Raw genomic sequence first — 27,362 nt, forward strand, 5'->3', positions numbered from 1 at the left:
GAAGTGTTAGAAAACAGTTGATGTCTTTTAAACAACTTCTTGCCCCTTTCTTTACTTCCTCTAGATTTATTTCATTCCTCTTTTTTTTTTTTTTTTTTAATATATTTTATTGTTATTTTACAGAGAGGAGGAGAGAGGGATAGAGAGCTAGAAACATCAATGAGAGAGAAACATCGACCAGCTGCCTCTTGCACACCCCCTATCAGGGATGTGCCCGCAACCAAGGTACATGCCCTAGACCGGAATCGAACCTGGGACCTTTCAGTCCGCAGACTGACGCTCTATCACTGAGCCAAACCGGCTTCGGCATCATTCCTCTTTTTAAATCAAAATGTTTTTCTTTGACATAACTTAAAATTTTCTGTTTTACTTTTTTAAAAAAGAATAGCTTTAAAGATACATTTAACATTAATATGTTAATATATAAAATTTAACATTATTCCTTATTAATAAATTATAGTATAGAAATTTCTTTAGATAAATATTCACAGTTGGATTCAAGTAAAAGTGAGTACTTTTCTATAATTTAAAATTTGAAGACATCTTAAAAGTTTTAAAATCCTGATTTTTTTTGTGGGATTCAGAGTATTCCAACTTTTATATTGACTTTGGGTAATGTTTATTTTCTCATAGTATCGATTCTAATGTTAAAAACATCAGAAATTGAAATACTGATCATCAGTTCTCTCAAAAGTTGATAAAATTATAGGAATGAATATGTATTTTGACTGAATTTTAAAATGAATTCCTAGAAAACAAAGCATTATTTTTCTACATGGCCAGTAAGTTTGTGATAACTTTAGGTTTGTATTTTATATATAATTTTTTATTTAAAATTTCAGTGTTAATCTCATTTAAAAATTATGTAATAGTGTCTATTTCATTCATTCAAAAAATGATCTAGAGAAAAAGATGTATTTAAATTAGTTATTTAATTAATTTAATAAGTAATACTTAGTGTTGTCTACTGTCTATTAGTCATATTATAGACACTGGGAGTACAACCACCAACCAAAAAGGCAAAATTCTTGCTCTCATGGAGCTTACGTGCTAGTGGGGGTTAGAGGCAACAAATAATGCATAAATTAAATATGTAATAGGTCAGAAATGGTAAGTACAATGAGAAAAAAAAGTAAGGAAAAATGAAATAGTTTTAAATAAGGTAGACAAAAAAGGCCTCTCTGGAATAATGCATATAAAAGACCTGAAGGAAGTGGGAGAACAAGCTCTAATAATTCCAAAGGCCTTGAGGCAGGAGCATGCTGGCCTGTTTGAGAAACAGCAAGGAGCACACCAAGTAGGACTCAAAAAAAGAGCTATGGCAGTAAGCAGGAGAATGGTGAGAACAACATCTGCATTTGGTATTAAGGATTCTCAGTCACACCGTTTTAAGCAGCCATTAAAAGCTCAGCTGTTTTCCATGTAATACAACAGAGAGGGCTTGCACGAATGCCCCAGTGCCTGTGATCCTTTCCCATCTAGGAAAGGCTTGTGTCCCTGAATTTATAGGCCTCCTTGCACCCTCAGTTCTCTCAATTTCCTTTTAATGTATTGTTTTTTTAGATCATATATATATATTGATTTCAAAGAGGAAGGGAGAGGGAGAGAGAGAGAGAGAGAAACACCAATGATTGGAGAGAATCATTGATCAGCTGCCTACTGCCTAGCCCCTACTGGGGATCAAACCCACAAGCCCAGTTTGTGCCCTGACCCAGAATTGAGCAGTGGCTTCCTGGTTCATGAATCAACACTCAACCATTGAGCCACACAGACCAGGCTAGATTGAATAGTTTCTTTTTCTACTTACAGCACAACCAGGTGTCTTTTGTGATTGTATCTTTATCCAAGACTAGCTTTATGCCCTATGTTTTGGATTTATTTGATTGTTTTCTCGTGGTGCCATTTATTTCAATCTTTATTTCTGAATCTAAACTGTTGATTCAGGTGACATATTTTTGCCAAAAATACCTATTAGGTGAAACTACATAATTCATATTGCATTACATTAGCAGATTCTTATTGTCACACCATAGGCCCAGTGCATGAATTCTTGCACCAAGGGAGTTCCTCGGCCTGGCCTGCAGGATTGGGTTGAAATCGGCTTTCCAACATCCCCCAAGGGGTCCCGGATTGCGACAGGGTGCAGGCCAGGCTGAGGGACCCCTCAGGTGCACAATCGAGGCCATGGAGAGACACAGGAGGTTGGCCAGCCTGAGAGGGACCATGGGAGAGCTTCAGGGCATGTCTGGCCCATCTCGCTCAGTCCAGATCAGTCGGAACCCAGCAGCAAGCTAACCTACTGGTCAGAGCATCTGCTCCTGGTGGTCAGTGCACGTCATAGCGAGCGGTTGAATGGCCTTAGCGTATCATTAGCATATTACACTTGGATTGGTTGAACTGCCGATCAGTCAACCGGACATTTGGCATATTGGGCTTTTATTATATAGTATAATTTCACCACCAGAGATGATAAATTTTGCCATTTGGTTAATATGGTATCTATTCCTGGGTCCTTCCATTGTAAAATTATGTTTTTCCTTTGCAATTAGCAAGTAAAATGGTGGCTTATGGATCAGTCCTGTCTCCCAACAATCTTTCAATTAACAAGTATAATTCCATTTATTAAATCAATTATTTCATTTGTGGCTGCAAAATGATTTTTAAAATTTGTTAAAATTTAAATTATTCTTTGTATTTACTAGCTGTTTTTAGCTTTAATGTATGAACAAAGAATAATAACATGTTCTCCAGAAAGGCTGGGTAAAAAATATACATACATACATGTAAATCTTTCTGTTTAATTATCAGTTTTCACAAGGAGTTGATATAATAGTCAATTCCAATTATGACGTTTTTTGTTTTTGTTTTTTTAATTTTTGTAATATCCCTGTAGACTCCTGGATTGTTATTTTAACTTTTTCCACCAGTGTTTGGTGTTTTTTTAGTTTTTTGTTTTTCCTATTTTAGTCAGTGGGAGCCCTTCAAAGCTGACTTCTATGTTCTGACATCACCTTCCACACTTTCTTACATTTAGTACAAGATGAGCCTTTAGTTTTGCTGGGCGTTCGTTATTTAGGATAAAACAATTTATTCAAGGAGCCCTAGTTTCTTTTAGTGGGAAATGACATTTAGAAATTAAGATCTAGGTACCAGATATTCTTCTGGGGTGTCTTTCCTTCTGGAATTTTTCAGTGAAAAGCATTAGAAAAAAATATATAGTCAAACTAATAATTGGTACTTTCTGTTCAAATATAATATTATAGGATTTTTGCCTAATGTCTTAATTTTATATTCTTCTGTTACCGTATTTTCCGGTGTATAAGACGACCCCTAACTTTACAGTTAAAATATAGGTTTAGGCCTATATTCGCTGTATAAGACTACCCCCCTCTTCCGAGGCAACACCAGTTCTTTTTTTAATAGACCGCCTTCTCTGACTCTGGCCAATCTGAGCAGGCTTTTTACTAGAAAACAGTGTAGCTTCGGGTACAGAACATGTACACTGTGTTCTAGTAAAAAACCTGCTCAGATTGGCCAGAGTCAGAGAAGGCGGTCTATTAAAAAAAGAACTGGTGTTGCCTTGGAAGTGGGGGGTAGTCTTATACAGCGAATATAGGCCTAAACCTATGTTTTAACTGTAAAGTTGGGGGGTCGTCTTATACACCGGAAATTCGGTACATTGAAGGACTTAGTTCTGAATAACATTAATATATTTGCTATGTCCTACGGTTTACATTAAATGGTTTCAAAATTACTGTATGAATATTTCTGTCTTTAGAACATGTCCACTAAGGGTCATAATCTCTCTATAAAAATTACAACAGTTCTTTTGTGTGTGGTTATGTTACCAGTTGACTACACAATTGGTTTCATTTTACTTTTAGTTGTAAGGGCTTTCCCCCTAATTTTTTGTAAATTTGGGGAACTGTAAAACATTTACATGGTTCAGAAGTCAAAAGTTTACTAAAAAATAAAAAGTATACTTAGAAAAGGCTTCCTTCTATTTTCTTTGTTTCTTGTTTCTCTTATCAGTGTTTCTTTTTGCAGAAATAAGCATTCACACACATATGCACGTACATACACACACATACTCACCCTTTCTTATTTATACTCTGTTTTGTGTCTTTCTTTTTTACTTAATAATATGTCATGGAGAGTACTCTACTTGGTATTGTATTAGTCAAGGTTCTCCAGAAAATTGTCTCGCTTGTTTGTGGAGATTCTGCAGGGTGAGCTGGCATGCTGCAGACTCAGGAGAACCACTGGTGTAGTTCCAGTGCTAAGCTTGGCAAGCTTGAAACCAGAAAGAGCCCATGTTTCAGTTCAAGTGTAAAGGCAGTCAGGCAGAAGGACTCTCTCATATTCAGGGAGGGTCAGCTTTTTTGTTATATGTAGACCTTGAACTGATTGCAGAGAACAATCTGTTTTACTCGTTCTGCCAATTTAAATGTTATTCTCATCCAGAAACTTTCTTAGATAAATATCCAGAATGTCTGACCAGATATTTAGGCACCCAGTGGTTCTATAAAGTTGACATATAAATTAATCATCAAAACTTCACCGAAAATGGTTTGGCTCATGGATAGAGCGTTGGCCTGTGGACTGAAAGGTCCTGGGTTCGATTCCAGTCGGGGGCTTGTACCTTGGTTGTGGGCACATCCCCAGTAGGGGGTGTGCAGGAGGTGGCTGATCGATGATTCTCTCTCATCGATGTTTCTAGCTCTCTATCCCTCTCTCTTCCTCTCTGTGAAAAATCAATAAAATATTAAAGTAATAATAATAAAAAATAAATAAAAGAAACATACTTTAAAAAAAGTCTATAGGTTTCTTCATTTTGATGTTATTACAAGCTTTTCCTGTTATATTTAGTGCTATAATAAATAACCTTGTGTGTACTCTTTTTGTATTTTTGACATTTTATCTTTGGCAAATTCCTAAATGTGGAATTTGAGGATAAAAGAGTAAATACCTATGTGATTTTGTTAAATATTGCTAAATTACCCTCCATAGGGTGATTATATCATTTTGCAATTTCACTAACAAAAAAATGAGAATACCTATTTCTCCACAACTTCACCAAAAGTGTATGTTCCCACATATTGAATTTTTGACAGCCTGATAAATGGGAATTATTATCTCTGGTTTTAATTTCCATTTCTCATATAAATGAAGTTGAGTATGTTTTCATATATTTAGGAATTACATGCTTTTTTTCTGAGAATTGTGTGTTTATGTTTTTGACACTTTATTCCTACTGGTTTTTTTTTTTTAATTGTTTTTGGAGCTCTTTATATAATATACAGATAAGTGCTTTTTTTCTTAGACTTTTTAAAATATCTTTGCCATGCATATTTTTGGTTTGCCATGTATAAGGTTTTTATTTTTACATAATCAGGTATGTCTATTCCTTTTATTGCTTCCGGGTTGTGATTGTTTTAGAAAAGCTTTCCTGATTCCCATATTATAAGAATTCCTATTAGCATTTTACTCATATTTTTTTCTGGTGCTTGTATGGTATCATTTTTTAAAAATATATTTTATTGATTTTTTACAGAGAGGAAGAGAGAGGGATAGAGAGCTAGAAACATCGATGAGAGAGAAACATCAATCAGCTGCCTCCTGCACACCTCCCACTGGGGATGTGCCCACAACCAATGTACGTGCCCTCGACTGGAATCTAACCCAGGACCCTTCAGTCTATAGGCCTACGCTCTATCCACTGAGCCAAACCAATTTTGGCGGTATCATTTTTTATATTTAGATTTCTCACCTATTTGGAATTCAGTCCAGTGTTTGTTGTGAAATATAAATATAACTTTTTCACTCAAATAGTTATTTATGAAAATATCATTTATGAAAAAAAGTTCACATTTTCTTCAGTGAGTTGACATGACACTTATATGATACTAGAGGCCTGATGTTCAAAATTTGTGCATTGGTGGGGTCCCCATACCTTGCTGGCAATCAGGGCCGATCACGTTCCCCATCTCCTCCTTCCCTCGCCACCCGCACACCACCACCATACGGTTCCCGCCTCCTGCCTCCTCCTTCCCTTGCCACCTGCGTCCGCTGCCATCCACCCCCAGTTTCCAGTACCAGCACAGGGCCCAGCCCTAATCAGGTGATGAGACTTATCAGCTTGGTGGAGGGACTGGGAGGTTGGCCGGCAGGCCTCTGCCGGCCAGGGGAAGGGACCAACTGCCACTGCGGCGGGTAAGCCCTCAACACTCCCTGAGAAAGGGGCCACATCTGCCACCACCCACCCTGGGACCCAGTCCCAATCAGGCCGGGAAGGAGAACCAGGAAGTTGGCTGGCCTATCAGGCGATCAGGGCCTGTGGGCTGGAGGCAGCTCCCACATAGAGCATCTGCCCCTTGGTGGTCAGTTTGCATCATAGCCACTGGTCGTTCTGTTGTAATGGTTGCTTAGGCTTTTTATCCTACCTAATAAAAGAGTAATATGCAAATTAGCCACCACTCCACTACACCCACAACCACCAGCCATGCCCACCAGCCAATCAGAGCGATTACGCAAATAAACCCAACCAAGATGGCTACAGCCACAGAGAGTAGGAGGGAGGCTTGGGTTTCACAGGCAACGAAGGAAGCCAAGCTTTATGCCTGCCTTTGCTGTCCTAGGCCTCAACTCCCCAGGCTACAAAGTTTCAGTTAATGAAGGTAAACAAATCTAAATGGAAATGGCTGCTAGCTATGGAGCAGCAGGAGGCTTGGCTCCACTCCAGGCTACAAAGTTTCAATTGTAGAAGGTAAATAAATTCCAGATAACAGGGCCTCCACTTGGGTCACCAGGGGGCATGGCTGGCCTGCAAACCACCATAGGCCCCTCGCTCAGGCCACCCCATGCCCCAAGGGAACCCCCACCCTGATCCGGGACACCCTTCAGGGCAAACCAGCTGGCCCCCACCCTTGGCCTCTATCCTATCTAATAAAAGAGTAATATGCAGATTGACCATAACTCCAACACACAACAGCTGCCCCCATGTGGTCAAAGATGGCTGCCTCCATGTGGATACAAGATGGCCAGCAGGGGAGGGCAGTTGGGAGGCACCAGACCTGCAAGGGAAGGCAATTGAGAGGGACCAGGCCTGCAAGGAAGGGCAGTTGGAGGCAATCAACCCTGCAGGGGAGGGCAGTTAGGGGTGACCAGGCTGGCACAGAAGGGAAGTTGGGGGCAAACAGACTGTTAGGGGAGCAATTAGACATCAATTAGGCTGGCATGGGAGTGGTTAGGGGGTGATCAGGCTGTCACACAAAAGCGGTTAGGGGCAATCAGGCGAGCAGTTGGGAGCCAGCAGTCCTGGATTGTGAGAGGGATGAATGTCTGCCCATTTAGACCCGATCTCGGTTGGATTGGGCCTAAACTGGCAGTAGGACATCCCACGAGGGGTCCCAGATTGGAGAGGGTGCAGGCTGGGCTGAGGGACCACCCCCCGGGCCTCGTGCACGGATTTTATGCACTGGGCCTCTAGTCCTATATAATAAAGAAGGAATATGTTAATTTACTGTCACACCCTCACAAAGATGACAGCACCCACAACCAGTAGGAGGGAATATGCTAATTGACTCATGTCCTCAAAGATGGTAGTGCCCACAGCCACAAAATGGTGTCACCCAGCCCCCTCAGCCCCGCCAGGGTGACAGGAGCATGGCACGTCCGGACCCCCCCCCTCCACGCGTCTGCCTCTGGGATCCCCTCAATCCCCCAGCCGCCCAGGGCTGGCCCAAGGTGCAGGCAAGCCTTGGATGTCGACTGCCCAACTAATACCCGAGGCCCAGGCAGGCCTGGATGGTGGCATCCCAGCCGCCCAAGGCTGCCTGAGACTCAGGTAACCAGGGCTGGCCAAGGCTTGTGCTGCTGGCAGTGGCAGCAGCAGAGTTGTGATAGGTGTGATGGGGTGTCGCCTTTCCCTGATCACTGGGTTGCCTCTCGCCCCTGAGGGCTCCCGGATTCTGTGACGGGGGCAGACCAGGCTGAGGGATCTCCGTTCCCCAGTGCATGAATTTTCATGCATCGGGCCTCTAGAATGTGATATATATATATATATCACACACACACACACACACACATGCATCGGGCCTCTAGAATGTGATATATATATATCACACACACACACACACACACACACACACACACACACACACACACGGTTATTTTTTAATAGCCACATAGTTGGTTCTGTTTTAGGCCCTTCTGTTATGTTTCATTGTCTCTGTCATTTAATCATTGTTATTCTATAAACATATCTTCCCCACCCTGACCACTGTTCTCCTGAGTTTTCCTGGTTATTTATTTTTTAAAATATATTTTTATTTCAGAGAGGAAAGGAGGGGGAGAGAGAGAGATAGAAACATCAATGATGAGAGAGAATCATTGATAGGTCCCCTCCTGCACATCACACACCTGGGAATGAGCCTTAACTCAGGCATATGCCCTGACTGGAAATTGATATCTGACCTCCTGGTTCATAGGTCAGTGCTCAAACACTGAGTCATGCCATCTGGGCATCCTGGCTATTCTTGCCTTTGTTTTTTTTTTCTGTGTACCTCAGAATCAACTGGACTAAATAGTTTTTAATTTTGTATTTTTATTGAGATTACATTGAATTTTTTAATAACTGGAGAAAACTGATATCTTCATAATGCTGAATAATTGTTTCAATGAAAAAGGTATATATCATTTTATTTTTTCTAGTCTACTTTTGAGCAGTAGTGTTTTAAAGTTTTGCATATGTTGATTATGCATATTTCTGGTTATGTTTGTTGCCAGGGTTCTTGTCCAAGCATTAAGAAGGGTTTAGCAATCTGCAGAAAGGTTGTGCATAGATTAAGTAGGAGTCCAGAGACTAAAGATAATTTTGAAAGGCATTGGGGGTCAGAAGAGCTTCAGCTAGAGGAGCTAAAGTTCCAAGTTCTTAGTTTTTTGTTTTCCTTGTCTCAGGATCCCTGTTTTTTATTGACACAATTTTTCCTAAGGCAAGGTGGACATAATACACTTGGAAGGATAGGGTTTACAGAAGCATTGTCAGATTGGGGAATAGCCTACAGCTGTTCAGATGTTTGGCTATAACATGTAGATTGAAATGCCCTGAGCTGTCTGGTTTGGGGGAAGTGCTTTTCCAGCAGCTAATTACATATGTGACTCAGCCCTTTTGAGCCCCCAAGTTTCATCAATCTTTTGATGAAATTCTTGCAATTATGACATGCTGGAATTGGCTTCCAGCAGTTTATCCCTAGGTATTTTATCTTATTGTTGCTATTATAAATGTGATCTTTCCTTCCATTATATGTTCAAATAGGCTATTTGTATATTTCTGGAGACTTCACTTTTGTATGTTTTACTGAATTCTATTACTGTTTGTGTTAGTTTATGATTGATTCTTTTGGCTTGTCTCTGTATGCTGTCATATCATCTGTGAAGATACAGTTTTCTTTCTTTTTCCCCCAATTCATTTGGCTAATTATTTTTCTTTTGTCTATTACATAGCTGTGTCTTATTCATTTAGCAATAATATGTGTGATGTGTCCTCATTAAGTTTTGGGCTGAGTGTACACCAGTGTTTTTATTAAGAGTAAATACTGAGTGTTTTTATTAAGAGTAAGTGTTGAAGTTTTGTTGAATGTCCCTTTTAGCATCCATGATAATGAATTTGAGTTTTCTTCTTAGATTTATGAATATAGTAAGAATATTCTTATATTGAATCATTCTTGCATTCCTGGAATGCATACTCTTTGGTCTGTTTGGTTCTATTTGCTAACATTTTATTTTACATTTTTACAATTATACTTATAAGTGATATTTGTCTGTATTTTTTTTAGAAATTATCAGATCTAATTATCATTTTTAGTTTGCTTCCTAGAAATGACCTTAGAAAATTTCTCTTTGTTGCTATGATCTGAAACTAATTAAATAATTTTGAGGTTGTCTCACTTATACTCATGGGAGTTTACTTTATAGAGGTGATTGACTACAACACAGAGATGTCAGTGCCATTAAAGGGCCATTTATTACTTACATCCCGAGAGAAGGGTGCATGCCATGCCATACAAGTCCACAGGGAAGCATCAGATTTGGTCAGAAGGCAGAAGCAGGAGTGAGGGGAAATGACAGCCCAGAGACTTTATGGGGTTTCTGTGAGAAAGGCAAAGCGGACAGAGTAAGCAGTTTAGGGTTGGCTCGTCTTAATAATTCTGGTGGGCTTTGGGGAGTAAGAGCTTGTCCTGTGTGGCACCTGAACCAGGACTGGGTTAGGGCAGGGGGAGTAATCGGCTGGTGTGTGAAAGTAACACAAGGAAATGTCCTGCATTTGAGAGGCATGCTCCCAAGTTAGCTAATTATTATCTTTAGCTAGCCTTGTGAGAGGCAGTTTCTCCCTAGGTATATAGGCCCTCCCAAGATATCAAAACATCCTAAGATACAAAAAAATAAAAACATTAACACGGTATTATCTGGTTTAATAGAAGCTTGGTAGAATTCTTCATTGGATTACTAGTGCTTTTTTAAAGTCTGTAATTCATATATCAGTTTTGTTTTTTTTTTAAAGTTACCATTCCCACCAATAACCAAGAGTCACAAATTTAATAAATTTTCCTATATTCATATATTTAGTATATATTCTTAGAAAATTTTTCTTCTGTTTTCAGCTTTGTTTACAAAAAGCTATGTTTGTTTGTTGGTCTTATTTTGTTTCTAATTCATTCATACCTTGCTCTCTTTTAGCTTACATTTTTCCTCTTAATTCTCTGTTGAATATTTATTTCACTTATTTTTATTCTTTCATTTGTATTGCTATAACGTTAAAGAGCTTGAATTTTCCTCGGATCATTATTTCAGTTACATTCCTTTGATTCTGATATGTGGTATTTTCATGATTATTTCTTTGTTTTTAGAAATCCTGTGGATTTTTTTTTAATCAGTATTTCCCCTTTAACCCCAGAGTTATTTAATTAAAAAAAAAAAAATTGCTGCTGAAACCAGTTTGGCTCAGTGGTGGAGCATCGGTCTGCGGACTGAAGGGTCCCAGGTTCAATTCCGGTCAAGGGTATGTGCATTGGTTGCGGGCACATCCCCAGTAGGGGGTGTGCGGGAGGCAGCTGGTCGATGTTTCTCTCTCATCGACATTTCTGGCTCTCTATCTCTCTCCCTTCCTCTCTGTAAAAAAATCAATAAAATATATATAATAAATAAATAAATAAATAAATAAATAAATAAATAAATTGCTGTTAACCCCAGCTGATTTGACTCAGTGGATAGTGTCAGCCTTGTTTATTTGGCCCATGTTAGCCTTTGAGTTTGACATGCTTCTGCTAGAGGCTTTATTTTTATTATTAATTAGTATTAATTCCAAGATGATAATGGCTACACTTTTTTTTTATCAACTTTACTGAAGTTTGATTTATATTTAGTTGATATTGACAGTTGTTTATCCTTATGTAACTATTAACACTATCAAGACATAGAACATTTCCATAACTCTAATAAACTCCATTGTATACCTTTGTAGTCAGAGCCATCCTCAACTACAGAAAACCACTAACCACTTTCTGTAGTTAGATTAGATTTCTAAAGACTACATTCCTAAATTGGCTTGTGGATCTTGCATGATCTGAAGCTTGCTTATCATTCTTCTCTGTTTATGTATGCTGACCTCATGGCCTTTTCACTTGTGAGTTCATCCACCTGTCCATCCATCCATTCATCCATCTAATCACCCATTTTCTGCCTGTCACTTTAAATTTCACATACTTAGAACTGATGTCCATCTCTTCAGGATCCCGGCTGCTTTATCTTTCATGACTTTGTTCATGCTATTCTCTCTGCCAGGAAAGTATCTCTCTCCTTAACTAATGCTCTTCCTTGCCTGATTTATTCCTACTCAGTTTTCAAAAATTATCTTATATTAATGAGATAATTTAGAGTGGATTTAGTATTTATTTATTATTTTTATTTTCTTTATCTATAATAATAAAAGCATAATATGCTAATTAGACCAACCTGCTGGATGACCTTCCAGACGAAGCCGGGTCTGCAAGGGCTGAGCGCCTCGCACGGGTTTTCGTGCATTGGGCCTCTAGTAGTTATATAAATTGTCTCCTTTACTAGTGTGAGCTCCTTGAAGGCATTATGCCTTCTTCAGTTTGATGTCCTGTCGTATATGTGCCTAGCACATGATAAGTACTTAATACAGGTTTGAATAATGATGAATATATTTCAATTCCTGTATGTCAGGGGTCTTCAAACTACGGCCCGCGGGCCACATGCGGCCCGCAAAGGAGTCTGATCCGGCCCGCCAGGTTTTTTGGGCAGTGAGCGCAGCCGAGGTGTTACAGTAGGAATTAGTAGTTCATATAGTCCGGCCCTCCAGCTCTCTGAGGGACCGTGATCTGGCCCCCACTTTAAAAAGTTTGAGGACCCCTGCTGTATGTAATTAGGGTTAAAACTAAATCTCAGTGAGACAAGTTAAAAAAGTCTTAAATAATAGAAACCTAAAAAAATTGTATTTCAACTTATAGCATACTGTTAATATGAGGAGAACTGGGCATTGTTCCATGCAGACCACAGTTCTACTTGTAGAAATCAGTTTTAAATTAATTCCTCAATTATCACTTTTCTTTTTTTATAATTAATTTCTTGTTTTGACACCATGTCTGTTTTTCATGGGTGTCTTGATGATAGCATTATAATTAATTTTCTAAAGTACAAATTTTCTAGATGTAATTTACTTTCAGGATATTTTTCCTAGCATTATAATTAATTTCCTAAAGTACAAATTTTCTAGATGTAATTTACTTTCAGGAAATTTTTCCTTACATGATATTCTTCTACTTTTCCCCTTTTTTGATTTAAATATTAGGAGGCTTTTGAAAATTTTATAATGTAGTCTTGATAGTTTTAAATTTTAATTTTTTGCACTATAATGTAACTACTTTAGGTTAATTTCCTGTTGTGAGATTTTATCCTGAGATGAACTACCAATAAAAATTTTAGTTAACACTTTAGGAACAGCTTTTTGTAAAGTGCAATTAGTTTTTCTAGGATATTCGCTTATTTCAATTAGCCAATTTAAATTAGCCTGAAAACTTGACTACTATTTTACTGTCAAATTTATTACTCTAAAACAATCTTATTTTACCACATAAATATTAGGGGAAAGGATTATTTGCCTTCCTGAGTAGGTCCTGAGCATTCCTAGTGGTAGGCTAGATTTAGATATCAAAAACCCACATCCCCATACCATGTTTACAAGACAGCTCAAACAAGTCTTGCTGTATGCGAAGGCAGCTGCTGTCAGCCAAGTCTCTGTCTTTCACCAGGGTCCCGATTTGAGCTGGGCATGGGAAATTAAGCAGCCATGGGGGCAGGAGACTCCCTCAGCAGGGGTGAGGTTTCAGGCCCCTGCAAAGTTGGAGGGATGAGGGTCTGTGCCCCACCTCAGTTGACCCCCAAGTTCTCTCCTGATGGCCCCTCTTCGTCTTTGTCTGTCTTAGGTTGTTCCTTCCCTGAGGAATCTTACCCGTCACTGGCTAACCAGCCATCCTCTGGGGCCAAACAGATTACTTTTCTTATCATGTGTTTTTGGAACTTAATCAGGGAGTGTCTATGGAACAAAAAAGTCCAGCTTTGTTCAAAGAATGAGCTATATGTAACTTATTCTAAGAAATTAAAAAGAAAGAATATTGTAGGTTCCATGCTCCTTCACTTAAATAGCTTTGATAAGTATATCTATTAGTTGTTTTTAAGTGTGTATCTCCTGTCAAATAGGTCTTACTACTCTTTTCCCCCCCCTCTGTTAGATTTCTTGGCTTTAATAGCTAATAAGTGTTGGAGTTGTTCTTCTGGTTCATGCTTGTTATTCTATTATATGCCCAGGCATGGTGTCCTACTGTATTCACCCTAAAATTATATTAGATACAAAAAGTTGTTTAAGGTTTGTCAGTCACCAGTTTCTGATTTTGGATAGCAACCTGATATGGCTATACTATATGAGTTTAAAAGGATGTGTCTTGAAAAGTCTGCATTTTAATAGTATAGGAATTGGAAATAGCAGGAATAGTCTCTTGATACACAGAAATAATTTTCAAGTGCTATAAAAACCACTACTGTGTTTAAGCCTTTGTTCTCTCTGAATGTATACCTTTATGAAATGATGCTATTCTTCCTAAACCAGGTTTTTATACCTTCCTTTTAGAGCAAATAAGAAGTGATTCTGAATGTGTTAACAACCTGACTGTCATAAACCAGAAGGAACCTGAAAAATAACTGTTGGGATATTTGTCTAGAACCAGCATAACTGGCTCATAATTAACTGTGACTACTACTTTTTTTTTTTTTTTTTTTTTTTTTTGTAAGCTGTATGTGAATAGCAGAATTATCTAAGCTTTTCTGGAATAACTTAATTTTTCAGTTAAGAATAAAGTTCAGCAATATATATGACACATCTGTGTTCCTGAAAAGCATACTTTATATAAATATATATACATATATGTGTGTGTGTGTGTGTGTGTGTGTGTGTGTGTATGTATATCCTATATAATAAAAGCCTAATATGCAAGTTGACCTAATGGCAGAACGACCAGTCGCTATGACATGCACTCACCACCAGGGGCAGATGCTCAATGCAGGAACTATCTCCTGGTGTCAATGCACTCCCACAAGGGGGAGCGCCACTCAGTCAGAAGCCAGGCTCACGGCTGGCAAGCCTGTACCACCTCCACGGCAGTGATAAGGATATCTGACTGCCAGCTTAGGCCTGCTCCGCATCAGTCAGACATCCGCCAAGAGCTCCCAGAATGCGAGAGGGTGCAGCTTGGCTGAGGGGACCCCCCCTACCAAGTGCACGGATTTTGTGCACAGGGCCTCTTGTGTGTGTGTATATATATTATTGACTTCAGAGAGGAAGGGAAAGATAGAAACATCGACAATGAGAAAGAATCATCGATGGGCTGCCTTCCGTGCACTCTCCACTGAGGATTGAGCCTGCAACTGGGGCATGTACCCCTGACCAGAATCCAACCAAGGACCCTTCTCTCTGTAGGCTGACGCTCTATCCACTGAACCAAACCAGCCAGGGCAAGCATACTTGTTATGTATTCAACATAATCTATGATTGTGCTTTGTATATGGTAATTTTATAAATGTGAAATTATTACAGGATTCTCAAACTTAACCTCTCTGTGGCATTTTAAAAATAGTAATCTGTAATTTAAAAAGTCCCATTTTGAGTAATAAAGCCTAATTTTTTAATTTAATTTTATATTTGTACTTAGTGTTTTTAAATATAACTTTATTTTCCTTGTAGTATATGCAGAGAATATTTTCAAAATGGTGGAAAGAGAAAAGCACTTGAAAAAGATAAAAAAAGAGCTGTACTTGCCACTAAGACCACTCCAGCCTTAAATGCACATGAACAGTCTAAACTTGAAGGTCATTTAACCAACCTCAACTTTACAAATTCTGAAATTATAACTGAGTAAGTATACTTTTTCTACTTCAATTGCAAACATTATCCTGGTTAACTGTGTTAATAATGTAAAATAGTCTGATGGTTTACACCAAATAATGGGCAGTACGCTTGCTCCACTAGTAATATATTAGGTCAAGAAGTGCAGATTTGTAATATTATTAGGTAGAAAACTGGCATAAAATTGTAAAGGATTTTGTTGTAAAGGATATCTGGGAAACTAATGACTCTGTAACATAGGTTGTCCTCACCAAAAATGAGAAAGACTAGTTTATTAAATTGTATAATAATAATTTGGTATTACAGAGGCAAAACAGGAAAATCCAATTAAGTTATGTTTAAATTTGCTGTCTATTTAAAGATCACAGAGAATAATGAAACATTATTAATAGAACCAGTTGTCATTATTTTACAGTTTGTAGGAAAATCTGGTAGTAATCAATGTATGCGTAGAGGTACAAATAAAATTGATTTATTAAGTACATGAGTGGTTTTCTAGTTTTATTGTGATATAATTGACATATAAGTACTAAAGGCCTGGTGCACGAGACTGGCCGTCCTAATCAGGTGTGGGGAAAGGGGCTGATCAAGGGCAGGGCCAGCTACGGGGAGGGGCTGTGGGTGGTTGGCCCTACCCCCCGGTCAAACTACCAGTTGAACTCCTGGTCAAGGGGACAATTTGCATATTAGCCTTTTATTATATAGGATAAGGTATATGACATAATAGCTATCTTCTATAATAATAAAAGCATAATATGCAAATCAACCTATTAACCGTCCAAACATTCTTCCAGACAAAGCCAGGGCTGCAGCCACAGGATCGAGGCAGCCATCCTGGCTGCAAGGGAGGGATCAAGGCAGCTTCCACAGCTATGAAGGCCTACTCTTGCACAAATTTCATGCATTGGGCTTCTGTGTGTGTGTGTGTGTGTGTGTGTGTGTGTGTGTGTGTATGGGGGAGAGAGAGAGATGATTGTCACAATAAGTTTAATTAACATCCATCTCTTAAAGTAGTTAATATTCCTGACTTCACATAATTTTAAATGTTTTTCATATGATGAGAACTTTTAAGGTCTATTGTCTTAGTAGCTTTCAAATATGTAATACTTGTTACCAATAGTCATGTTGTACATTACATCCCCAGAACTTATTTACCTTAAAACTGAAAGTTTGTACCTTTCACCACCTGTTCTTTACATCCCTCACCCCTGTCTCATGCATCCACAAATCTGATCTCTGTTTCTTTGAGTTTAATATTTTTAGATTCCACATAGAAGTAAGATCATACAGTATTTGTCTTTCTCTGTCTGACTTACTTTACTTAGCATAATGCCTTCAAGGTTCATCCCTGTGGTCACAAATGTAGGATATTCGTATTTTCAATGGCTAAATAGTACTCTATTGTGTGTGTGTGTGTGTGTGTGTATATATATATATATACACATACATATATACACACACACACATACATGTAAGTACATGAGTATTATCATCCAGTTAATGTAATAATTATTTAAACACTCTAGTACAGGAGTACATTTGTGGTTTCAAGTTATATTTTATTAATCTCTTGAAGATGCAAAACTTGAGTAATTCTAGAAATGTTCTTGATAGACACTGAAAGATAATCATGAAAATAAAATTAAGGTACCCTCTTAAAATAGTTTGAAATTTGTAGATATTAACAAAATAGCCTTTGGTTATTTTGATTTTACACAATTTGAAATTATTTAGTTAAAAGCAACTGTATTGAAAAATTAACAAACCTTTTATTAGTTCAGAAGGAAGATAACACATCGTGACTTTTATTTACAAAGCTTACATAGCATAAAAACTAAATATTCTGTAATTCAGGCATTATGAATATTTATAAATATTGACCAGCATAAGAAATTAGTTATATTGGTTAAAAAATTGATAAATATAGAAAATATCAATCCAAGAATTTCTTTTTATTAAGTGTTACAAACAGTATAAAATTTATTAAATTTGTTTTTAAATAGATTGCATGTGAAGTTCTGATCACAAAAGACAGCTTTTATTTAAAAATTTATTGTTGACAGTATTACAAATATCACCATTTTCCCCTTGCTTGCCCCACTCCACCCAACCCCCAACACATCCCAGGCCTTCCCCACACTATTATCTATAAACATGGGTTATGCATGTATGCTTATATTTTCTTTGGTTAATTTTTCCCATACTCTCCACCACTTCCCCCCTGAGGTATGTCAGTCTGTTCCATGAATCCATGCTTCTGCATCCATTTTGTTTGTCAGTTTATTTTGTTCATTAGATTCCACATATTAGATCATATATTATCTTTCTCTAGCTAATTTTGCTGAGCATAATAATCTCTAGGTCTCTCCATGCTATCTCAAAGGGTAAAAGCTCCTTCTTTACAGCCTCATAGTATTCCATTGTGTAAATGTAACTCAGCTTTTTTATCCACTCCTCTACTGATGGGCACTTGTTCTGTTTCCACATCTTAACTATCCTATCTAATAAAAGAGAATCATGCAAATTAATATAGCAGAAACGTGCTTTTGCTATACCCTCAAGCCACACCCACCAGCCAATCAGGAATGAGTATGCAAATTAACCCAATCAAGTAGCCATAGAGCTGGAGCAAGCAGAAGGCTTGGGTTGCCCCTGGTGATGGAGGAAGCCAGGCTTTCCACCTGCCCTGGCTGGCCCTGGCCTCCACTCAAGGCTACCACATTTCAATTATAGAAGATAAATAAATCCCAATACCTGCTTCTAACTGGACCTGGCACCACTCAAGGAGTCACTGGGGAAAAAAAAAAAAAAAGCAAAAATGTAGGTGTTGGGAGCTTGGGTCACAAGGGGCCTTGGCCAGCCTGCAAATAGCCATCAACCCCTCACCCAGGCTGGCCAGGGACTCCAGAGGGACCTTCCCACCCTGAAGGTGCTGTGGCCAGCCTGCAAACAGCCATGAGCACCTCACCCAGGCTGGCCAGGCACCCCCGTAGGACCCGTACCCTGATCCTGGATATCCTTCAGGGCAAACCAGCCAGCTTCCACCCATGCACCAGGCCTCTATACTAATAAAAGGGTAATATGCTAATTAGACTGGGAGACCTTCCAGGAGATCTTCTGGATGTTCCTCTGGACAAAGCCATCGTGGCAGGGTCGAGGTAAAGGTGGTTAGAGGCCAAGAGGGGAGGGCAGTTTTGGGTGATCAGGCCAGAATGAGAAAGCAATTTTGGGTGATCAGGCCAGAATGAGAAAGCAGTTGTGGGTGATCAGGCTGGTAGGGGGCAGGGCCGTTGGGAGTAAGCAGACCAACAGAGGGGCCAGTTGGGGGTGAGCAGGATGTCAGTGGGGATCAGTTGGAGGTGATCAGGATGGGGGGGGCAGTTGGGGGCGAGCAGGCCAGTGAGGAGGGGAGGTAGGGGTGAGCAGGCCAGCACAGGGGACAGTTGGGGGTGAGCAGGTCAGCAGGGGAGGCAGTTAGGGACAAGCACATTGGAACAGGGGTCAGTTAGGGGTGATCAGGCTGGCAGGGGGGGGAATTTGGGGGCGAGCAGGCTGGTGGCAGGGTACAGTTAGGGGTGAGCAGACTGGCGGGCAAAGTGGTTAGGGGCAATCAGGCAGACACGCAAGCAGGTGAGCAGTTATGAGCCAGCAGTTCTGGATTGTGAGAGGGATGTCCAACTGCCAGTTTAGGCTCGATCCCTGTAAACCAGCAGTAGGACATCCTTCGAGGGGTCCCAGATTTGAGAGGGTGGAGGCTGGGGTGAGGAATACCCCCCCCCCATACACGAATTTTGTGCACCAGGCCACTAGTCCTATATAATAACTGGAGGCCTGATGCATGAAGATTCATGCAAGAATGGGCCTTCCTTCGCGTAGGCAGCTGGCACCACCTTCGCTCTGACCAGAACTGCCTTTCCCCTCCAGCCCAGGACCGCCTTTCTGCTCTGGAATGGCTGGGGTGGTGCAGGATGCCTGTGTTGTCACCATGGTAATGACGTAAGTGTCCCATCTCAGCCATTTGGCGCCTATGTATGCAAATCAACCCATCATTTTTTATGGATTAATTTGCATACTCCTGATTGGCTGGTGGGTGTCACAAAAATATGGTCAATTAGCATGTTATTCTTTTATTAGGTAGATAGGGTAATATGCAAATTGGTTGGGATGCTGTCACAGTAACAACTGATCAGCAGGCTGCAGGCATGGGAGGGCGGGACTTGTAGCATCGGGCGTGGTGGCGGGGCAATGGAGCTAGCCAGGGGTCCTCAGGTGTGCAGAGAGGCCTCTGCTTGTGGGTGGCTCCCGGGTGAGTTCCGTGGCTTCAGTGAAGTAGCCATCCAGGAGGCAGGCAGCCAAGGGGGTGCATAGCAGTGCCAAGGCGGGGTGCACTGAAGAGGGCTTGGATGGGGGCCGAGGTCTGGCAGGCCGGGATCTGCCTGGCCTGCGGAGAACGAGGTTCTTCAGTGGCCCAAGACGTGGATCAGCCCAGTGGGGAACAAGGAACAATGATTACCAGCATGTTTGTCCCGTGTAAGTTTCTGTTATTTCCTGCCTAAGGGCTACATGTAAATTTCTGTTTATGTTGCCTAAGATGTTTCCCCAAAGCCTTAATAAAAGGGGATGGCAGGGCCAAAGCAGTAGTTCTCCCACTAGAGTTGGACTATCGCCTGGCCCCCCATATCGCCAAGTTGAATTTCTTCAAGTCTCAAGTCTTTTCATTTGTGTGCAGCCCTTCTCCAGAACCCGAACCTGAATTGGAACTCTTCCCATGAGGGTCATGAAAGAGAGTCCTACAGGTTCTCTGTTCTGTTCCATTGACCCAGGTGCCTCTTTTTGTGCCAGTACCAGGCTATTTTGATTACAGTGGCTTTATAGTATAACTTTATGTCTGGTATTGTGATCCATCCAACTTAGTTATTTTTTCTCAAATTTGTTGTGGCTATTTGGGGTCTTTTTATTTCCATATAAATTTTTGGAGTGTTATTTCTAGATCTGTGAAATATTCCGTAGATATTTAATAAGGATAGCATAGAATGTATAGATTGCTTTGAGTAGTATGAACATTTTATTATGTTCATTCTACCAATCCATGAACACTGTATATTTTCCACTTGTTTATATCTTCTTCTATCTCTCTCTCTCTTTTTTTTCTTTTCAACATCCTATAGTTTTCTGAATACAAGTCTTTTACCCCTTTAGTTTAGTTGTGTGAAAATGACGTCTCTTAATTTTTTTCTTGCAATGGTTTAGTTTCTCTTTCTGAGAATTCATTATTAGGGTTTAAAAATGCCATCAATTTTTGGGTGTTCATTTTCTTTCCTTCCACATTACCAAATTCATTTATTAAATTTGATGTATTTTTGGTGGAGTCTTTGGGGCTATCTATGTATAATATCATGTCATCTGCAAATAAAGAGAGTTTTACTTCCTCCTTTCCAATTTGGATGCCTTTTATGTTTTCTTATTGGCTGATTGCTATGGCTAAGACTTCCAGTGCTACGTTGAATATGAGTGGTGAAAGCAGACATCACTATCTTATTCCTATCCTTAGGGGAAATGGTTTTAGTTTTCGACCATTGAGTGTGATGTTGGCTGTAGGTTGAGAAATAATCTTTGTATTCTCACTCTGCAGGGAGTAATAGGTGTTGGATTTTGTTGAATGCTTTTTCTGCATCTATTGATATGAAGATGTGAATTTTGTCTTTGCATTTGCTTATACGGTGTATTATGTTTATATGATTTGCGAGTATTATACCAGCCTTACATCCCTGGAATAAATCCACTTGGCCATGGTGTATGATCTTTTTAATATTTTGCTGGATGCAATTTGCTAATATATATTTTTTTAATTCTTTATTGTTTAAAATATTACTTATGTCTCCTTTTCCCCCCATTGACCTCTCCCCATCTGCTCCCGCCCCCCAGCACAGGCCCTCATCTCCCTACTGTCTGTGTCCATTGGTTATGCTTATATGCATGCATACAAGTCCTTTGGTTGCTCTCTTACCCCCGCATCCCCATCTTCCCCTGCCTTTCCCTCTGAGGTTTGATAGTCTATTCGAGGCTTCTCTGTCTCTGGATCTATTTTTGTTCATCATTTTATGTTGTTCATTTTATTTCACAAACTAGTGAGGTCATGTAATATTTTATCTTTCTCCAAAGGTGTTATTTCGCTTAGCATAATGCTCTCTAGGTCCATCCATGCTGTTTGTTGTGAATGGTAAGAGTTCTTTCTTTTTTTGCAATCATAAAAATATTTCACAATTCTTTTCCTCTCTGAAAATTAATTTTCCATGTATATTTTCTTATTTTTAAATTAAACGTATTGGGATGACATTGTTATAAGATCATATGTTAATAAGATCATATAGGTTTCAAGGCTACATTTATATGATACATGATGTGATATTGCATTATTTTCCCACCACAAAATGTATCTTTTAATTATTGAGTTCAGTCCATGTGTGTTGAGTAAGGGTGGTTATTGATACATGAGGATTTATTATAGTCATTTTATATATTATTTTCAGGTTGTTTTGTATTTATATTCTTTTATGTTTTTATTTTTTATTTTACTTTTGTTGTTTTCTATGATATTTTTCTCTATTTTTATGTTACATATCTCATTTCTAAATTTTTTCTTTTCATGGTTACTATTATGTTCCTGTAAAAATTTGGTTTCATACATGGAAAGTCCTTATTCTTCTAATTGCATCTGCAGTCACTGATGCAAGTTTTGTCCTCTTTCATCTCTTATGTTTTTGTTTTTCTGGGTGCTTTTTTTTGGCTTGTGTTTGATTCCAAATCACAGAAGTTATAATTTTTTAAATGCTTTTTGCCTCTTTATCCTTCTTGTTATTATTAAGGATTTAATATCTTATTCTGAATTAGAATTGCAGTTTTTTGCTTCTGTCTTTCTGTTAGTCATCTTACTCAGTTTTATACAATTTTACCATTTTGTTTTAGTTAGAAGAGCTCCTTTCAACATTTCTTATGTTACAGGTCTTGTGGTGGTAAATTCCTTTATCTTTTATTTGTCTGGAAAAGCCTTTATTTCTTCTTCATATCTAGAGGATAACTTTTTGGATATACTAATCTTGGCTGGTGAGTTGTCTCTTTCAATATTTTGAATATTTCATTGCACTGTCTCCTAACTTGTAAGGTTCTGCTGAAATATCTGATGATGGTGTAATGATTATATGTTATAGTCTTTATTTTTTCCTGGCTACCTTGAGAATTTTTTTTATCATTAACTTTTAACAGTTTTAATGTATTGAAGAATGTCTTTATTTGTTTGAATGGACTCTCTGTTCCATTCTTCTACTCTTCTCCTTTTTGTATATCAATTATACTTGTATTGATCTTTCTAATGGAAAATCAGATAGTTCTGATAGCATTTGTTCATTTTTTTGTTTTGTTTTGTTTTAATTCTCCCTTCCCTCTCTTCTTCCTGAGTCATTTTTAGAGTTCTGACTAAAGGCTTCCCAACTCTCTCTTGTACTCTTTAATTCTTCCTTTCTCTTATTTATTGAGTTCGTCAGGTCCACAATTTAAGTTTGGTTCTGTTTTATAGTTCCTTTGGTAAAGTTCTCCTTTGTTCATTGATTTTATTCCTGAACTCGTTGAACTGCCTTCCTGAGTTTTCTTGTTTCTCATTGAGTGTTGATTTTTGTTTTTTGGTTGGTTTTTTTTTTTTTTTTTTAGTTCGCCTTTATCTCTAATTTTCTTCCTGCTTACATGGAATTACATAGAGATATAAAGTGTTTCTCTTGATCTCAGTTGATGCAGGGCATATAGTAGGAACTCAGTAAATGTTGGCAAAATGAACAATATGATTGCAACTGAAATATTAAAAACCTAATTAAAACCATTATAATGACAACTTTATAAAATATTTGCATATGGATAAGGACTCAGAGGAAATGTTCAAAAATACAAATAATTGTTTTTATTCATTTGTTGGTTTTCTGAATGTTTTTTCTTACATTTAAAATGTTTCCATTATTGCTACAATTTATTTGCATATCTACTTTTTCAAATTAGATGTATTCAAATATAACACAATCGCAACTTGGGGTTATCGCAACTTGGGAAGCTCTCTGTCCACCCCTGGGTTCAAACATGTCTTGGCATATCTGGCAAATTGGTGGGTTTGGATTGCTAAGAGGTGATTTATATAAGGGTTTTGGCAGAAAGACTATCAAGAAGTATGGCTACCATTGAAGTGGGGGGTAGGCCAGGCTACTTTTTAGATAGTTGCCACTGCTACAATCATCAACCAATGTTCCGATTGGTCAGTGCCCATGCCATGCCAGCTGTTAACCTATTTTGGAGGTCACACGTGCATTGAGAGGACATTGCCTTACCTGTCAATATTTTTCCAGGTTTTTTTTTTTTTTTAATTTCAAGGAAAATGATCTTAAATATGTTACATGCAATAAACATTAATATCAAGAAAAACGATGTTAAATATGATAATGTTACATGCAATAAACACCAATCATTCAAGAAAAATGATCTTACATATAATAATATTACATGCAATAAACATTAATATTTCAAGAATAAAAGGATTTTAAGTATAATTACCAAAACTGTACTAATATACCACAAAAGTATAGGAAATATTAAAAATCTGAAAATAACAGGATTACTTCTATTATATTTTAGAATATTTTTCCCCTCTAGTTCTATTTTTGTTCATCAGTTTTGTTGTTCTTTATATTCCACAAATGAGTGAGGTCATGTGATATTCATCTTTCTCCAACTTGCCTATTTCACTTAGCATGATGCATTTAAAATCTATATTGTTGGATATGAGTATTGCTACTCCAGCTTTTTTTCTCCCATTTGCATGGAAAATTTTTTTCCATCCCTTCACTTTCATCCTGTGTGTCTTTTGTTTTGAGGTGGATCTCTCGTAGATATAGTTTTTGTATCCATTCAGCTACCTGACACCTTTTGATTGGAGCATTTAATCCATTTACATTTTGGATTATTATTGAAAGGTACTTATAGCTATTTTAATTCTGTATGGCTAGGTTTCTCTCTGTGTTTCTTCTTCTCAGCAGTCTCTTTAGCATTTCTTATAATGCAGGCTTGGTGGTGAGGAACTCCTTTAGCCTTTTTTTGTCTGGGAAGTTCTTTATTTGACCATCTATTTTTAATGATAGCCTTGCTCAATTTAGTAATCTCGGTCTCAGATACTTGTTTTCCGTTACCTTGAGTTCTTCATGCCATTCCCTTCTGGCCTGTAGAGTTTCTGATGAGAAATCAGGTGTCTACCTTATGGGAACTCCTTTGTAGGTAACAGTTTGCTTTTCTCTTGCTGCCTTTAAGATTCTCTGTTTTTAATTTTTGGCACTTTAATTATGATGTGTCTGGGCTTGGGTCTGTTTAGGTTCTTCTTTTGGGATTTTGTGTACCTCCTGAACTTGTGTGATGTTTTCCTTTACCAGATTAGGGAAGTTTTCTACCATTATTTCTTCAAACACCTTCTCTGTTCTTTTCTGACTCTTCTGGCACACCTACTATTCCAATATTGTTACATTTCACATTGTCCCACAGCTCCCTTAAGCTGTCCTCCTGTTTTTTAATTGTTTTATCTTTTTGGTTCTCTAATTAAGTGATATTTATAGCAGTGGTTTCACGACCCACAGGTTGAGAACCGCTAACAGAATCACCTAAGACCATCGGAAAAAACAGATATTTACATTATGATCCATTAACAGGAGCAAAATTACAGTTATGAAGTAGCAACGAAAATAACTTAATGGTTGGGAGTCACCATAATATGAGGAGCTGTATTAAAGGGTTGCAGCATTAGAAAGGTTGAGAACCACTGCTTTAAAAGGAACTGCCTGGGACCCCAACAGCCTTCATGTTACTCAGCCACAATCCCTGCTGGTTTTTATAGACCAAATTTACAGGAACTTCTCTTCCTGGCACTGGAACCCTTGGCTGAGGGGTCTGGTATGGAGCTGGGGCCCTTCACCCCTCCTGGGGAGGTGGGGGATATCTGCAGCCACAATATTATTCCCGATTAAAAACCACCACATGTGGGTGTGGGATCAGCCCATTCATCCCTTTACCCCTCCTACCAGTCGCTAAGTGACTTCTTTTAAATTCTAGCCATAGGACTTTCATTCAGGTAAATTTCAGACAGTTCTGAATGATGGTTTTTGAAGATTAGTTGTATTTTTTATGTGGTTGTGGAAGGATTCAAGTATTGTGTTTATGTATGTCACCATCTTGACTGAAATTCATTCTTTGTATATCTTCTATAGGTTTTTTGTTTGTGGTTTTTATGTGGTTTGTGTGTATCATTCTTAATCTATAGCTGTCTATTTTAAGCTGATAGGTGTTTAAGTTTGAATAAATTCTAGAAGAACTACATATTTACTTTTTCCTCCATGTTTTATGTTATTGATGTCACATTTTAGATTTTTTTTGCAATGGATATTTCCTAACTACTTACTTCTGTTCCTGGCATTTCATATCTACTTAAAGAAGATCTTTTATCATTTCTTTTAGAGCTGGTTTAATGGCAATGATTTTCTTTAGTTTTTGCTTGTCCAGGAAACTCTTTTTTTTAATATATTTTATTGATTTTTTTACAGAGAAGAAGGGAGGAGAGAGAGAGAGAGAGAGTTAAAAACATCGATGAGAGAGACATTGACCACCTGCCTCCTGCACACCCCATACCAGGGATGTGCCAGCAACCAATATACATGCCCTTGACTGGAATCAAACCTGGGACCCCCCAGTCCACAGACCGACGCTCTGTCCACTGAGCCAAACCGGTTTTGGCCAGGAAACTCTTTACTTGTCTTTCAACTATAAATATTCAATTCTAGGTTGTAGATTTCTTTCTTTTAGCACTGTAAAGCTATCCTGCCACTCTCTTTGGCATGAGAAGTTCTTGATGAGAAATCATTGGGTAAGCTCTTTAGGATTTCCTTTGTATGTAACTCATTTTTCTCTTGCCTCCTACAAGATTGTCTCTTTATCCTTAAACTTGGCCATTTTAACTTGGTGTGGGTCTCTTTGGGTTCACCTTGTTTGGAACTCTTTGTTCTTCCTAGACCTGGATATCTGTTTCTTTCCTTGGGTTAAGAAAGTTTTCACCCCCCCCCCCTTTTTTTTTTTAAGATATAAAGTTTCTTTTCCTTTCTCTTTTGCCCTCCTTGAGATCCCCATATCATGGATGTTTGCTTGATGTTATACTAGAAGTCCTCTAATTATCCTCATTTTAAAATTCTTATTTCCCCCTACCATTCTTGTTTATTGGTTTCCACTTGTCTGTCTTCCAAGCCACCAATCTCTTATTCTCTGTTATGTAATCTGCTATTGATTCCTTCTCATTTGCTTTTTTCTTTCAGTTATTATTTTATTCAGGTCTGCTTTGTTATTTTTTATGCTTTCTAATTCTTTGTTCAAGTTCTCTTTTAGTTCCTCTATTCAATTCTCAAATTTGGTGAGCATTCTTATAATTAACAATTCTTTGAATTGTTTATCAGGCAAATTACTTATCTCTATTTCCTTAGGTTTCCCCTCTCCCCTGGAGTTTTTTCTTGTTTCTTCATTTGAGAGATATTCTTCTATCTTGTTGTTTGATTTTCTATGTTTGTATATATGAATTAGACAAAATAGGTTCTCTTCCAGCCTTGGAAAAGCAGCCTTATATAGAAGTAGACCCTACATAAATTATGCCTGCTAGTTTTGACAAGCCATTTGGCAAGGTGCTAAGCAGTTGCCTAAGGTGCACTGGTCTACTGAGCCAGAGCAGTTTCAGTTGGGAAGGCCAGGTGTGTGTAATAATGCAGTACTTGATCCTGCTTGCTTCTTTTGTTTGGACCAAAATGGGCTTGGGCAATGTATTGAG

The 27,362-nt window shown here is 38.4% G+C and overlaps 1 protein-coding gene across 1 annotated transcript in view; it reads left to right on the forward strand.

Annotated features, from left to right (window-relative positions):
- Positions 1–27,362, forward strand: part of SAMTOR (S-adenosylmethionine sensor upstream of mTORC1) — an 82,572-nt gene that overhangs the window by 22,964 nt on the left and 32,246 nt on the right. Inside the window, exon 4 of the mRNA XM_084896213.1 lies at positions 15,317–15,487. Coding sequence (XP_084752339.1) covers positions 15,317–15,487 — 171 coding nt within the window. The remainder of the gene's footprint in view (positions 1–15,316; positions 15,488–27,362) is intronic.

The sequence above is a fragment of the Pipistrellus hanaki genome (assembly GCF_964339955.1).
Source record: "Pipistrellus hanaki genome assembly, chromosome: 10".
Lineage (NCBI taxonomy): Eukaryota > Metazoa > Chordata > Mammalia > Chiroptera > Vespertilionidae > Pipistrellus > Pipistrellus hanaki.